The sequence below is a fragment of the Oryx dammah genome, unplaced genomic scaffold (assembly GCF_014754425.2).
Source record: "Oryx dammah isolate SB20612 unplaced genomic scaffold, SCBI_Odam_1.1 HiC_scaffold_13, whole genome shotgun sequence".
In the NCBI taxonomy this organism is placed as follows: Eukaryota; Metazoa; Chordata; class Mammalia; order Artiodactyla; family Bovidae; genus Oryx; species Oryx dammah.
Window position 1 is genome coordinate 61,029,629 of NW_024070197.1, and position 15,974 is coordinate 61,045,602.

Consider the following 15,974-nt stretch of genomic DNA (forward strand, 5'->3'; position numbering starts at 1 on the left):
TTCTATTTGTCCCATGTTCTTTGTTGATTTCACTCTGGTTCCTAAGCACAAGAAGGCTATGTTGTGCCTCCTGGCAACACATGGGATAAATACACTTCCTTCAGGTATGAGTTCTGGTGCTGTTGGTTGTGAGTTCAATGTTAATGAATTAACAGTATGCATTAAATAAGATGTCTTTAATCTGAAACACAAGTGAAACAAGGTTATATATTGATCAGCTGAGAATACTGTGACTAGAAGCGTGCAGGAATTTAAGTGAAAGTTAAAGTCGCTCAGTTGTGTCCAACTCTTTGCTTCCCCATGGTCTACACAGTCCATGGAATTCTCCAGGCTAGAATACTGGAGTGGGTAGCCTTTGCCTTCTCCAGGGGATCTTCCTCACCCAGGGATCGAACCCAGGTCTCCCACAATGCAGGTAGATTCTTTACAAGCTGAACCACAAGGGAAGCCCAAGAATACTGGTTACTTAAACTTACTGTAATTCCCTGGGAGCAATGGTCCAGTATTCATAAATTCAAATGACTGTGGTTACTTTATAGAACCTAACTATCACGGATAATGAGAATTCCGTGTGTGTGTGTGGCGGGGGGTGTTTCTTAGAGCTCCAAGAATACAGACGCTCAGCAACTTTGAGGTGTCTGAACCACAGAATCAAAACTTCATAAAACAAGTACATGGACGTAGTTCAGGGTGCTTTGTGGCAACACAGGATCCACAGGGATGCAGTGATAGATTGTTGAATCTCACTCAAAACCCTCATTAAACAGAAAAAAAAATCAAAAAGTTATTTGACACCTGAATTCATATCATTCAATTGCAAAATTTCCCTTTTCTGTCTGTGAAGTCTTCTCACACTTACTATGTTTAATTCTCACAAATCGAGCAGGCTATTCTCTAAAGTTTGAAAACTGGAAGTCTAAAACAGCTATGCCCAAAACTGGCTCCACAATAAGTATCAAATGGGAAGGTTTTCAAAACTATTGATTTTGATGTCTCACCCTAACCCTCCTGCCTCAGGGTGCTGCCTGGGGATCTGTACTGTGGGGAGCAGGGAGTTTCGTTGGTGGGATAAACATGTAAGCCTCGTCAGCTGTCTTAGGTTACTTTGGCATGTGGAGAAGTACTATGGTCTGAATGTTTGTGCACCCCACCAAAATTCACATGTTGAATCACTCACCCCCAAAGGTAATGTGATTAGCACGAGGCAACTCTGTGAGGTCATGAGGTCAAGAGGGAGGTGTTCTCATGAGTGGGATTAGTGCTCACACAAAAGAGACCCTGCAGAACCCCTTCTATCACTATCACATGAGGGTATAAGAAGTCTTAAATCTGGAAGAGAGCTCTCATCTGACAATGCTGGCGCCAGGGTCTTGGGCTTCCCATGCTCTAAAACTGTAAGAAATAAATTTCTGTTGTTTATAAGCTATCCGATCTGTAGTATTCTACTATAGCTGCCCAGAGAGACTAAGACAGGCAGTATTCTCCACGATGGGAGAGCAAACTGAAGCCACGTGGCTATGTTATATGGAACATCTCTAAAAACACATTCTATAGTAAGTTTCCAAAATATCTGTGATCAAGATTTGCCACCACCCTGCAGCTCCTAGAATTACACTTTAATACAAAGGAACCGTTGCTCCCGTATTCAACTGCCTTCTCAATATTTCATGAATGTGTAACAGATATCTCAAATTCAAAGTGTGTAAAACTGAGCTCATCTTTCCCCTCAAAACTCTCTGACCACATCTCAGACCATGGCAACTTAATCACTCCAGTTGCCAAAGCCAAAAATGTGGTGTCATTTTTTGGTTCCCTTTGTTTTCTCATTCCTCACACATATTCAGTGAGAAAATTGAATCTCCGTCCATCATCTACATTGTATGATCCAGTGCAGACCACCTTCCTGGCTCTTGCCTGGATTCTTAATTACTTAAACTCAGTCTCCCAACAGGCTTCCTAACTCCTATACTCCTATTACACATAGACATATTATTCATATGCATGTACATATTTGGTATATACCTACATATATATGTGTGTGTATGAATATATCTTCTAGCTCTTTTCTACCTCTGCTCCTAGACAGGCATTTCCCAACACAGGAGCAAACATGATCCTATTAAAGAAAGCCAGGTGGCATCTACCATTGCTTAAAACTCTCCAAGGTCTTCTGAACTCACCCAGGGTAAAAACCAGAGACCTGACACACTGTAAGGGCCCCTGACTCTTCCTCTCCTGCCCCCACCCACTTGATTATTTCTTGCTTTCCTGCACTTCAAGCTTGCTTACCGCATTCCAGCCACACTGTATCTGCTGCTCTTTTCTGAACACACACACACAACACTCTCTCAGGACTTTGCATTTATTTCCTCTGCCCAGAAGGCTCTTTCCCTAGATATTCACTGCCAGATTTTAAGTAGTAAATCCTCCTCTACCATGCCTCCTGCTTCAATTCAGTATTTCCTTTTTCTGTTTATTTTGCTTCATGAAATCCTGACCTCCCGACAAAGCGCTAACCAATGTAAATTTTTTGCAATGACAGGTGGCTATGCAGCAGTTAAACTGTGGCTAGTGAGACTGAGGGAATAGCTTTTAATTTAATCTTATTACAATGAATCAATTCAGATTTGTACAACTTGTTCCAAGTCGTTTAGTTATATTAATTTCAATTAAATGTAAATCTAAATAGTGGCTACTACACTGAACAGCATAGTTCACCTAGAATCAATTTGTGTTCGACGATGAAGGGATCAAGTCTTTTTTACAGTATTTACACACAACTTCACCCAGCAGGTGGCTAAGTGGGTAAAGAATCTGCCTGCAATACAGGAGACACAGGAGATGCAGGTTTAATCCCTGCGTTGGGAAGATCAGGGTAACTCACTCCAGTATTCTTGCCTGGAGAATCCCATGGACAGAGGAGCCTGGCAGGCTCCATGGGTCCAAGCGGTCGCAGAGTCAGACACGACTGAAGTTTCTGAGCACACACTGGTTGAAAAAAACATCTTTCCTTCACTGTACACGAATGCTACCTTTGCAACAAATCAACTATCCATATAAGAGTGAGTCTATTTACGGATCTCTATCTTGTCTCACTGATCTATTCGGTTTTCCCTGTGTCAATCACATGCTGTTTTACTCAGTGTATCAGCATAATGTCTATATCATAGCTGGTAGACTTGAGTGCTCCAACTTTATTCTTTAAGACTGATTTAGTTCTTCTGGCCCCTTCAAATTTGCTGGTAAAGTTTAGAGTCTGCTTGTCAAGTTTCACCAAAACAATTATGAAAGCGTTAGTCATTTGGTTGTGTCCCAACTGTTTGATCCCATGGACGGTATGTAGCCTGCCAGGAATTCTCGACGCAAGAATGCTGGAGTGGGTTGCCATTTCCTACTCCAGGGGATTTTTCCAACCCAGGGATCAAACCCAGGTCTCCTGCATTGCATGTGGATTCTTTACCATCTGAGGCACCAGGGAAGCCCAATTATACCAACCAACAAATACCCCGTTGAAATTTTAACTAAGGTTTGCACTCAATCAGTAAGTTGGGAAGAGTTGACATTTATATCACCATATTGAGTTTTCTAATCAATGAAAATTTTATATTTCTCCATTTTTTAGGACTTAATTTATCTCAAGAGTATTTTACAATTATCTGTGTAAAAGCTATGCACAACTTTCTTTAGATTTATTACCATGTATTTGAGATTTTTGATGCTACTAAAAATACAGAAATAAAATTAACCTTTACCTTAACTAGATATCTAGCAATCATTCTGAATTTTACTACTCTGTATATTGTTCAGAAAACTCTCAATACATAACCTGGCCATCTACAAATAATAAGAGTCATAGTTTTTCTTTTCTAGTATGTATGTCTTTCATTTCTTTCTCTTGCTTTATTGCACTGGCTAGGACTTCCAAAAACAATGGTGAACAGAGTGATAATAGCAGGCATTGTTGCATTAATGTTGGTAACAGGGATAAAATTTTCAGTACTTCACAAAAAACTGTGACATGTACTGTAGGTTTTTTTTAATGGGTCCTCTTTAACAAATTAAGGACATTTCCTTCTACTGGTAATTTACTGAGTTTTCATTTTCTTTTTATCATGAATGGATGCTGCATTGAATCAAACACATTTTCCAACACTATTAATTCCTATATAAGTTTATGTAAGTAAGGAATAAAATTCATTCTTACCCAAATTTAAGAAAATATTTTCAAAGCTTTCACATGCATCAATTTTTTTTCTTTCATTATTATTATTTAAAATATTTTCCAGCTTTATTTATGTTGGCAAAATTGTGTATATTTAAGGTAGATAACGTGATGGTTTCATATAAATACACATTGTGAAATGCTCACCATACACAAGCTAGTTAGCATTCATTACCACACCTGGTCACAGTTTTTCTCTTTTCATCCCCCTACTCCTCTCCCATTGGACAATCACCTGTTTGTTCTCTGTGTCTAGGAGCCTGTTACTCTTTTGTTATGTTTGTTCATTTGTTTTCTAGATTCTACATACAAGAGAAATCATATGTATGTATCAGTCTTCTCAGAGGAATAAAGTCTATCCTTTTTGGATTGGGACTTAATAAGATACATTTATTGTTAGATATTCTACACAGGTAGCACATGCATAGAAAATAGTGACATTTTAAATCACTACCATTGAACTATTTTTTTAAAGTTTAAGTTATTTTACTGAACAATATACATCTTAATCAAGTTGCAAATTATGTCAACTTATTGTTTCATTCTAATTTTGTGTTTAAAGTGTTCATGCAAATTTAATTATTAAATGAAAGTTGATTAACTCACCAGTCATATTGCAATATAGAAGAAATGGTTCAAGGGGACCACTTCCATCTGCATCTATGTAGTAAAACCCTGAAGTATTTCCTTTATGCTTATAGGCTTCACATGACTGCTCGTATATGGCTGTTTAAAAAAAAAAAAGTGAAAGTGTCATCATAAGTGAAACAGTATAAAATTAATTCCTTAAATTTTAGTTTGGACACAAAATATTCCAAGTCTTGAAATTTAATATGTACATTACTGACCAGGAGAAAAGGTAATACACACTTTAAGACAAAACTCATTTTTTAAACAAATATGAAATATGGATGAAAGAAGATTAGATACAGAAAAGAAAGAATGGGATTGTGTTTTATGGTATTTCATTTTATTACTAAAGGAATACAAGATTATTCATTTAAAATGAAATTTTAGTTGATTTTTACATTAGGTAAAACAACAAAATAGAGGGTAAGTGTTTTAAATGCTAAGATTCTTTTAAGTATAATTTGACCTCTATTTTGGACATCCATCCAAATGATCTTTCAACAACCACTTTGGAATCTCTAATTCTAGTATCACCTTGTAAAAACCTAACATCTGAAGCACAATAATGTAATCTCCTTAAATAAGCTGCTGTTATCCAAAAATTAAGCAACAGAAAAGCTTTAAATAATGCTGCAATTAGTCACCTTTTTCACATAAATCTATAGATAAAATCCTTTTTTCCCCATAAAACAAGTATGATTTACAAAGCTTCTTGTGAATAATTTAAAAAGTAATTTACAAAAGAAACTTTTTCTAATGCTCTGTAATGAGAATTTAAGATACTTAAAATTCAAAGCAAAAGAAATGCTTATATAAGATATGCCCTCAATTGGTCTAAATGTGTTTTGATCCATAATTGGATATTTTTAATTTTACAATTATATATTTGTCATGTATAAGGTTTGATATTAGCAACTCTATATGATGCACTCATTTCACTGAAGACTTGGCCAATTATAATGGTGATTTCCATCAAGCTTTTAATTTTGTGGAATGAGAAATAAACCATCCCCTGAATGTCCTTCCTTGATCTAGTCTAAATTTTTCAAAACTATGTTAATAAGTTTTTAGACAGTATGAAATATTGTAACTAATTTTTTTTAGCATTACAGAGATTTCAGATAAACATACAAATTTACTTCTCTACTCCTCCACAATTCCTTGGTTCTATTTTGCTCCTATTGTGTATTACATAGGGAGAGATATAAGATGGATTGTTTTCTAGGCACATTTGTATTTTATGCAATGAAATGGGCATGCGAAAGGGCTAATTTATATATTTCTGTATGCTTATACATGTGTTGACAAATTTCTTGAAAGAGGTTGGGATACACACATAACTTTGCCATGAGGGCTGGTATTAGAAAGGACAGACAGCTGTGTGAGTACTTCTGCTTTATGTGCATTACTTCACTTTTTAACATGACTGTTTAAACTATTATTTTCTAGTAAAATCTTTTAAAAGACTCCATTGCTGACCTGCCCTCTACTCAAGCTAATGATGGTGATGACTTCATTATAGCCAGGTTTGTTATCTTGGCCCCATTTCTCAGAATGGTTTTCGGCCAAAAAATTTTGATTCCTACCTGCTCAAGAACCTAATAAATGAATTCAACTATTGGATCAAGTTGTGGGCTACCGATGAAAATAGTTATTTACCATCTAATTTTTTTTGGCTCAGGGATGTTTGTGCTTATATTTAGATTCAGTCACAGCTAACAGTTGAAAATAAACAGCTAAAACACATTCAATTAGCTTTGTGATTTGAATTAGTTGCTGTAATTGGGATGATGGCAGGTATGAACAATTAAAATACACCGTCATTTTCCTACTGGTGATCCAGGGTAAGAAAGTTGGCCTGGCTTTAGCGACAGCAGGTGTCCTTTCTGATCTTACAAGGCATTCCAGTCCACACAGTTGATTGTGGAGGCGTGAGGGTGAGCCCAGGAACTCCCCACCTAGACTCATGCCCTCTCCAGTCAGGACTTCTGAGGGTCCCTCGTGGGGCCTCCGGGGCTGGGAGCCCAGGGTTCTAGTCTCAGCTCTGGCAGGAGTACAGAGCAGTTCACGGTGATGAGCCGGGGGACAGGAGACCGAGGACTCCACCTAAGGCCCTTGCCTGAAGTCACGGCTGCATGTCAGAGCACTAGGAGTTAAGCTGCTCACAGTCAGCAATGATATGAAGAAAATGAGAAGGAAAAAAAACGGGCATTCGTGCTGAACAAGTGGACAAGAAAAAGACAGAGTCTCAACAACACACACAAATTTTCACCACAAAAGAACACCCAGCTTCTAAAACAGGAAAAGAAGATGGTTGTGGTCCCAGGCTTTGGAGTATAATTACAAACGTCCACATTCTCACTGTGCCTCAACTAGTTCAGGCACTTTGGGCAAGGTGATTAATCTCTCTCTGCTACCTACCGAACTAGAGATGATAACAATACCCGCCTACTAGGGTGGTCATCACAAGTGACTGAGCTGGGACATACAAAATTCAAGAGCAGTACCTGGCATTTAGAAAATACTCAATGAAATTAACTATTATGATTAATATCATTTCTACCATCCTTATCCTCACCATCCTTATTAACGGAGTTGCAAGAGAATTTAAGAGCTTCCCAGGTGGCTCAGTGGTGAAGAATCCACCTGCCAATACAGGAGAAGCGGGTTTGATCCCTGGGTTGGGAAGATCCACTGGAGAAGGGAATGGCAACCCACTCCAGTGATCTTGCCTGGGAAATCCCATGGACAGAGGAGCCTGGACGACTACAGTCCATGGGGTTGCAAAGTGCTGGACACGACTGAGCGACTAAGAAATTTTGGGATTACCTATTTGGCACTGTAGTTTATGTTTGTCCTTAGCTACCTTTTTTTTCTACATGTATTTTCTCCTTGCTGGCTCTCCTACTCTTTTCTGCTTGTGTGTTTCTATAAGATACTTTGACTACTTTATGAAAAGAAGTGCAGATTAAAAATAAACTGGAAAGCAACTGAACGCTAAGGTTCAGGGTTGTACGCACATGGACATATGAACATATACACAACAAAGAAAAGGAAATGAACAAGGGAGTCGGGACAGAGGCAAGAACACGAAGGTGTGTTTGGCTTACAGTTGTGGCACGTTGCTCCCCTGTACCCAGTGTTTGCACAGTCGCAATGAAAGGTGTTCCACGACTGGGAGCACTCACCACCGTGTTCACAATAGTTAGGCAAACACCTAAAAGGAGGCGTGGATATAGTTACTACTATTCACTGGGAAATATCACACAATACTGACAAATTATACATGATCATGTGAAAGAAGAATGTTAACAGTAATCTAAAGAGTAAATAGAGTGTTGCTAATGGTCACCCCATGCCTCTCAGGTGGTACAGGGGTAAAGAATCCACCTGCCAATGCAGGAGGCGTGGGTTTGACTCCTGGGTCGGGAAGATCCCCTGGAGAAGGAAATGGCAGCCTGCTCCAGTACTCCTGCCTGGAGAACCCCTTGGACAGGGAAGCCTGGCAGGCTACAGTCCCTGGGGTCACAAAGAGTTGGGCACACCTGAGCACACGCAATGGTCATTCCATCTGTTGTTGCTGCTGCTGCTGCTAAGTCGCTTCAGTCGTGTCCGACTCTGTGCGACCCCACAGACGGCAGCCCACCAGGCTCCTCTGTCCCTGGGATTCTCCAGGCAAGAATACTGGAGCGGGTTGCCATTTCCTTCTCCAATGCGTGAAAGTGAAAAGTGAAAGTGAACTCGCTCAGTCGTGTCCGACTCTTCGAGACCCCACGGACTGCAGCCCACCAGGCTCCTCCGTCCATGGGATTTTCCAGGCAAGAGGACTGGAGTGGGGTGCCATTGCCTTCTCCGCCATCTGTCATTATGGGATCTTAATCACAGAACTCTAAGTTCATCAGATTTCAACCAGTTCTCAGGTAGCTGTGACTATTAATTCTCAACATGTCCTATTATATCATAGCCCTCTCTTTTCCCTAAGTGACGCAACAGTGATTTAGTATGTTGCCAGAAACATCAATAGTTTACACAAAATAACATTTAATCACACTGATTTACCACTCTGAACATTTAAAGGAAGCGGCTATAAAGAAGGGGGAAGGAAAGAAGGAAGTAGGGTGGAGGGGCAGCCCTATTCCCTGGTGTACACACCGAGGAACACCAAGGATGTACAGTGGGTCCCAACAGTGGGTCCCAACGGCAGGTCAGGGTGCGTCAGGGTGCTGAATCAACACCACAGGCGCTCCCAGGATATTTTACATTTTGAAGAGAAATAAGGCAGACTCAACAGCTGTCAAGCACTGTGCCACTGACTAGCTTGAGGTAGTTAAATTTCCACATTAGATTGTAATAGGTTCCTTTTACTCATGTCTTATCTTTGAGAAGCTGGCTGTTCAGTAGTTGACACAAAGTAATGTCATGTGAAATCATGCTGAAAAGAGGTAAGGGCAGCAGTGTTTGATGTGATTCCAAGCTTTGAAAGGTTGTACACTGCGTTAAAAATAAAGTTAAAGTTTTTCTAATTATATATATGTAATAAATGTAGAAATGACTTTTTCAAAAGTTTTCTAAATGGTTAGGACATAAACACTTGTAAAGTTGTCTGGAACCAAGTGACCATTTAAATGAAAGCGTGAGTTGTTCCTTTTGACCTAGAGCACTGAAAAAAACCACTGAAATGCATAAGGCACCATGGACAAAAAAAGTTAAAGAGCTTCTGGTATCAGCTCAAATCACCCTGATCAAATAACTGATGCTTTTTAGAATTTAAATGGAAAGTTATAATGAGACCAAGGCTTGAAATGCTCTCATTCACCCCAGAATAAAAAATAAATTACAAAACCTGTTAAGAACGTATTCTTAATGAAGTTTCTGCCATCTCCTTTTTTAAAAACTGAGATTGGGAACTTCATGTTTTGCTTACAGGATTTTCCCAGTTTTAACATGACCATCACTCATAGTGTGGATGACTGAACCTTCCCGCTGGTCCCTGGTGGCTATTACCCACTGAGGGTGAGCTCCCTGCTTCTGTGAGAGCCAACCCAGGGTGCCTTGCTATAGGCCTTCCTCCAAATTAGGATTAATGATCCCAAGCTGGTATGGCTGTAATTATGGAGATGGTCACTGTTATTCCCCACATCAAGCCAACTGAGGTTTATCATCTCAATTCTCCCTTACATATTACCTTTCATTATAGAAAGAACCATTTTATCTACAAATTGAGTTAAATAAGCACATATTCATAGGAAATGATGTCCTAATACATTACTAAGTTAGATCATAATGATTTTTTTCTACATATGACATAGTATCTGCTGCTGCTAAGTTGCTTCAGTCATGTCCAACTCTGTGCGACCCCACAGATGGCAGCCCACCAGGCTCCCCCATCCCTGGGATTCTCCAGGCAAGAACAATGCAGTGGGTTGCCATTTCCTTCTCCAATGCATGAAAGTGAAAAGTGAAAGTGAAGTCTCTCAGTTATATCCAACTCTCAGTGACCCCATGGACTGCAGCCTACCAGGCTCCTCCGTCCATGGGATTTTCCAGGCAAGAGTACTGGAGTGGGTTGCCATTGCCCTCTCCGGACATAGTATCTACCAGTGTTCAAAACAGGATCAACAGACAATGGTACAGTAAATGGTCTTCAGATATAACAGATGTGTGTTTATGTTGACAAAATGTTTCATACAAATAAAAAATTATTTTTAGAACTCAGAATTAATGTATTTGCTCAAAATATATACTGAACATGACTACATGCTGGGTTAAGTTTGTCACATTGCTTTATTTTTATTTTTTAATCTGGAATTGCCATGACATTTCACTGAACTCAGTAATTAAAAATAAATGCCTTCATGAGTGGCAAGATTATTTTGCTACAGTTGCCCATGCCTAAAAACATTTTTAAACTATTAACTATCAACTACTATATTTAAAGTAACATCGTCTACAATGAACCCCCAAATCTTGCCCTGTCATGCCCTTCATGCCCTGCACTGGAATGCCTATTGAAAGTACTGGATCACCCTTATACCCTCATCAATACGAAGGCTCCAGAACTTTTCCACAGGGGAGTTTCCTCTTCATTTTTCCTGCAGAGAAGATGGTAATGTGTTCTTAAAGGTACACATTAGGACCATAGCAACCAGTTAAGTTCCTGTGTCTCTGTAATATTATTCAGCTATCAGGGAAGCAAAAGCCAGTCTGACAACTAACCACATAGTCTCTGGTTTACTGGCCCCTGATGGTCTATATTACTGTTAGGCTATCCTAAGTGATTGAGTTTAATCATATTTTTTATACATTTATATGTCCTTAAAATTACAGCAGCATCACCATCATCTTTTGGGAACTGGTAGCTATTTGTATATATAAATAATATGTTCACATCTTCTACCTAAATTTTATCACTGGAAACAAGCATAAAACTAAAAGCATATTTTATTTCTAATGTAAATATTATCTATTTCCTGTGGAACAGATGATGGTGAGAAAAAAGAGAGAAAATGTTTGTTTTACCTACTAATTTCAACATGCTGCCAAGAGTCTGAAAATGGACAAGCCAACATAAAGAAGGGAGACTGCCCCTACCTGTCTGTGATCCCACAGGAGTCTATCTGAAGGTCACTGAAGTTCCCAAGGGCCCCTGGCTGAAGTGAAATCAGATCTACCACCTCGTGATGGATGGAGATGAGTCTCATGCATCCCTGGAAACCACCGAGTGGACTTTTACATTTGGATCCAAAGCTGCTGTCAGGACAACCTGATAAAAACAAAACCAAAGTTGGTCAGGATACATCATAGTGAATCAGGACTCAGTATCTTCACTAAAATAAGGTGGTTTTTTTTTTTTAATAGGCATTTGATTATTAAATTAAAACAGAGAGGAAAGCCCATTGCAGTAATTATTCATTTGATCTAAATTACAAAGTACAATTCACACAAAGCATTTCTCTTTATTATGATACCACAGATTCACAGGAAATGACTACTGTTTCAATAATTACGTGCAAGTATACTGACTTGATCCCAGTTTTAGAAATACACAAATCAGCTCCAGGATCCTCACATGTCAGCCAGCAGTGTTAAATTATGTATAACTTAAACCCAGGGACTTAAGTCTTTGGGGATGAAAAAAAAAAAAAAAAAAAGGAGCTTACAGGATGAAAATGTGCACTGTAGATGAGAAAAGATAAATTAGTAATGGTGAAATACCTTTCTGTTGAAGGCTATTTGGAAAAGGAGTTACAATGACTTGGAATAAAATTACAACTATTTATTTAATTAAATACTTTTCATTTGCATGTAAGAGCCACATATACTTGCATTTTAATAAATCATAATGGCTTAATGTCAAAAACATTTCACTGTTTGACTTTATTTATTCTCTGCCGCATAAAAAAATGCTCCACTTACACTGATTTCTTCCTAACATTTATCTAAGACCTGTTTCTAATTATTTAAATAATAAAAACTATAATATTAACTATTATTGTCTAGAGTTTAATGATGTTCTATTTCTCTATCCAAGTGAAATAAACAGTTTTATGGAGTATGAACACATATATTATACTCATGTATTTTTCATTACTCTTTCTTTGCCGTTATGGTTGTCAACCACTGTTACAATTTCAAAGAATAAGAAATGAATCAGCAACTTGCTAATTCCTGTACAATCCATGCTTGTTTTCTACCTGGGAGTTTCCATTATAATTAAATATTTTGACTGCAGATATCTCTCCTTAATGCTTTGTTTTCCTAACAAAATACATTTAAGCTGGCAAAGGAAAGGCTAGGATTCATATTTAACCTGTTATCAGGCACGGTGAAATATTATACTTTAAGTAAAGGAGATGCTGAAATTTAAAATTTAGTATAGCAAGAAAAGGTGATGAAACCTTCGTGAGCATTTATATTGTACATGATTCTATACTCAATTTCAGTGCTTAAAATCCTCCTATGGTACAGGATACAGTTACCATAATCTGGATGTGCTTTCTAGATGAGTTATTAACCAATTAAGAATGTTAACATAAAAACCGAGAGGATAATAGTTCAATAATATTTGGGGGCAACTACAATATGCCAGGAATATAAACAGCTCTGCTAATCTCCTTTTCTCCAGGTGGTGTTTCCTGACACATTTCAAACTATTTCAGAATAAAATAAATGATGCGATATGCCTCTAGGGGACAAAACTAAGCAAACTCACCATCACAAGGAGAGGTCATGGAATGTTACAGAGTGCACAGCGGTCATATTACAAGGCCCTTCACATTCCTGGCTACACTGTTTAATAAGCAAGAGATTCTCAAGAACAAAGAAGGGTTCACCCCAGGTTAGCCTCATTAGCCTGTGATAACAGACATCTACAGGTTAATATAATGCAACGGCAGAGACAGGCTCAGCACTGAACCGCTTTGAGATGTAAGTTCTAAAATATGAAGATTTCTGGGGAATTCTTCATGCTGAATTAATGGATGGCTCCATTACCAGAAGCGGGCAGCATGTTAAGCCCCTCTGAGGATGGCAGATACATCATCACTGCATGTACCAGAAGTAAGATGCCAGTATGACTTCATGGTGGTGTAGCCCCTTCACTAAATGGAGAGTGTCTGATTCATACAAGTGGGAGTGTGAGGATTCTGCACACAGTCTAGTGTTTCTAGCTTGTGCTTCCCAGTGTTATTCCATCGCACAAAGACCAGCATAGGGGAATTCCCAGAAGTCAGACTTTCCTCCATTTAAATCTGGAAGACTCAGATTTAAAACTTATGGTTTATAAATAAAAGATAAAAGCTGACCTCAGTAATTTTTTGGAAAGCACACATTTGAGGAAGGAGAAAAAGTAAACAGTGGTGGCAGAGCGTGGTATTCCGCATGGTGTATGCAGAGCGCTGTGAGCCCCAAGCAGCCCGCTCTCCCAATCGTCACCTTCAAGCCTGACACAGAAAACAGATCCAACCAAGGCTGGTGGGACAGACTGCCCTTTGCACAGAGGCAATGAAGCCAGGTTACAGGCTGGGCTGACTGCTGATAATGGGGAATTTACAGTTGAATTTAGAGAGAAACAAAGAAGAATGGATTGGAAGTGTCTCAGACATGGGATATTTATTTACTTGAAGACAAACCAGTTACCTAAGAAAAGCCTTCCACCTAGATAAAACAGACCCCAGGAATAAAGGGGACTCTCGTCTGCACAGGAGAGGTTTCCTAAGGTAGCCAACTGTCAAGTTAGCTCTAGGGAGGGAAGTGGAGAGGCCGTTCCCAGGACTGCAGGTGTTCAGTGTTAAAACGAGGGAGAGCTGGTCACCCCACCGCCAGTACCACTCAGGGAATGAGGGTCCCTGAACCAGTCTGCCCTTTAGGGGCCCCTGTTCTAACCTTCCTCCAGCCATGATTCTGCCCAGAGCACTGGGAGGCCTCACAGGGTCAAGTGGTGGGCCCACGTGGAACTTCTCCCCTCCAGGCCACTCCCAGAATCCAGAATTCTCACCCCAAAGACCTACTTGGGTTTCCAGGAGGAGGCACCCCTCCTCCACCAGGTCCTGGAAGAACGAGGCCCAGAGGAGGAGGCAGAACCATGGCAGCAGGAGGCCCCCTGCTTTTCTCTGGACCCATGCTCCCAGTCCTGGAAATGTTAGGGTGCCCTGGGGTTCACAGGGTGTGTATTTACTGACGAGTAGAATCTCGCTCAGTCGTCTTCGACACTTTGCGACCCCATAGACAGTAGCCTGCACCAGGCTCCTCTGTCCATGGGATTTTCTAGGCAAGAATACTGGAGTGGGTTGCCATTTCCTTCTCCAGGGAATCTTCCCAACCCAGGGACTGAACTCAGGTCTCCCGCATTGTAGACAGACGCTTTACCGTCTGAGCCACAGGAAGTCAGAATCTCATGCCAGGATCGAACAGAGTCTAGTACTTAAGGACGCCAATTGAGAAGATGATTGAACAGAGATATTGCCTAAGTAAACTTAAGACTGGTTATCTAAATAAAAGCCCTTAAGTTGAAATTTTATTATGGAAGTTTCCACAGTATATTGTTTAGGGACTTAGGAACACCTTAATACACGAAAGGAGGGATAAAAGCCCCATTAAATGGTAAAGATGAAGAGATGTGATGATGGAAGGACAGATGGATGATGGTAATGTTATCTTTCTTAGCTTGGAAATGCATGTTCAGACGTGTATTTTTTTAAATAATTAATCGTATTCTTTAAATTGTGTATATGATATAAGATGTGAACAAGACGAGGTAACAGGGTAAGAGGTATATGGCAACTCCCTGTGTAACTTTGCAACTCTCTGGTAAATCTAAACATACAAAAATCATAAGTTCAGGTAATTAAAATGGTGTATATCATATATATCATAATAAAAGCAAGCAAAATTAGAGTGTACATGTGATATATTTTGTTAAAAAGTATGACAGTGTGAATAACAGTCAAAATTTTCTACAAAAGAAAAAGGTAGGCATCATTAAATCTGAACATGAAGGGTGTAAAATAATTTAAGAATGATGATTCTATTTTTATGACTTAAACTTCTATGCACTCTATTATTTTTATCATCTTTTTTGCATCATTTAACAAAATGCTTGGGTTTTTTTCTTATCTCTTTTGGTGTTTCTCAATCTTTTCTTGATTAAAGTTGTTCTATACAAATCTTCCTTGCCTTAGAGTGTGGCTGCATCTTGATAAACCCATTGTAAATTGAAAATATCCTAAGTCAAAACTATGTTTAACATACCTGACCTACCAAACATCACAGCTTAGCTTCAGTTCAGTTCAGTTCAGTCTCTCAGTCGTGTCCGACTCTGCGACCCCATGAATCGCAGCACGCCAGGCCTCCCTGTTCATCACCAACTCCCGGAGTTCACTCAGACTCACGTCCATCAAGTCAGTGATGCCATCCAGCCATCTCATCCTCAGTCGTCCCCTTCTCCTCCTGACCCCAATCCCTCCCAGCATCAAGGTCTTTTCCAATGAGCCAACTCTTCGCATGAGGTGGCCAAAGTACTGGAGTTTCAGCTTTAGCATCATTCCTTCCAAAGAAATCCCAGGGCTGATCTCCAGAATGGACTGGTTGGATCTCCTTGCAGTCCAAGGGACTCTCAAGACTC

General features: G+C 39.5%; 1 protein-coding gene across 1 annotated transcript in view; it reads right to left on the bottom strand.

Annotated features, from left to right (window-relative positions):
* The window catches only part of CNTNAP4 (contactin associated protein family member 4), a 283,083-nt gene that overhangs the window by 78,733 nt on the left and 188,376 nt on the right, over positions 1-15,974 (bottom strand). Inside the window, exons 10-12 of the mRNA XM_040253490.1 lie at positions 11,444-11,615; positions 7,963-8,069; positions 4,829-4,948 (exon numbers count right to left, since the gene is read on the bottom strand). Coding sequence (XP_040109424.1) covers positions 4,829-4,948; positions 7,963-8,069; positions 11,444-11,615 — 399 coding nt within the window. The remainder of the gene's footprint in view (positions 1-4,828; positions 4,949-7,962; positions 8,070-11,443; positions 11,616-15,974) is intronic.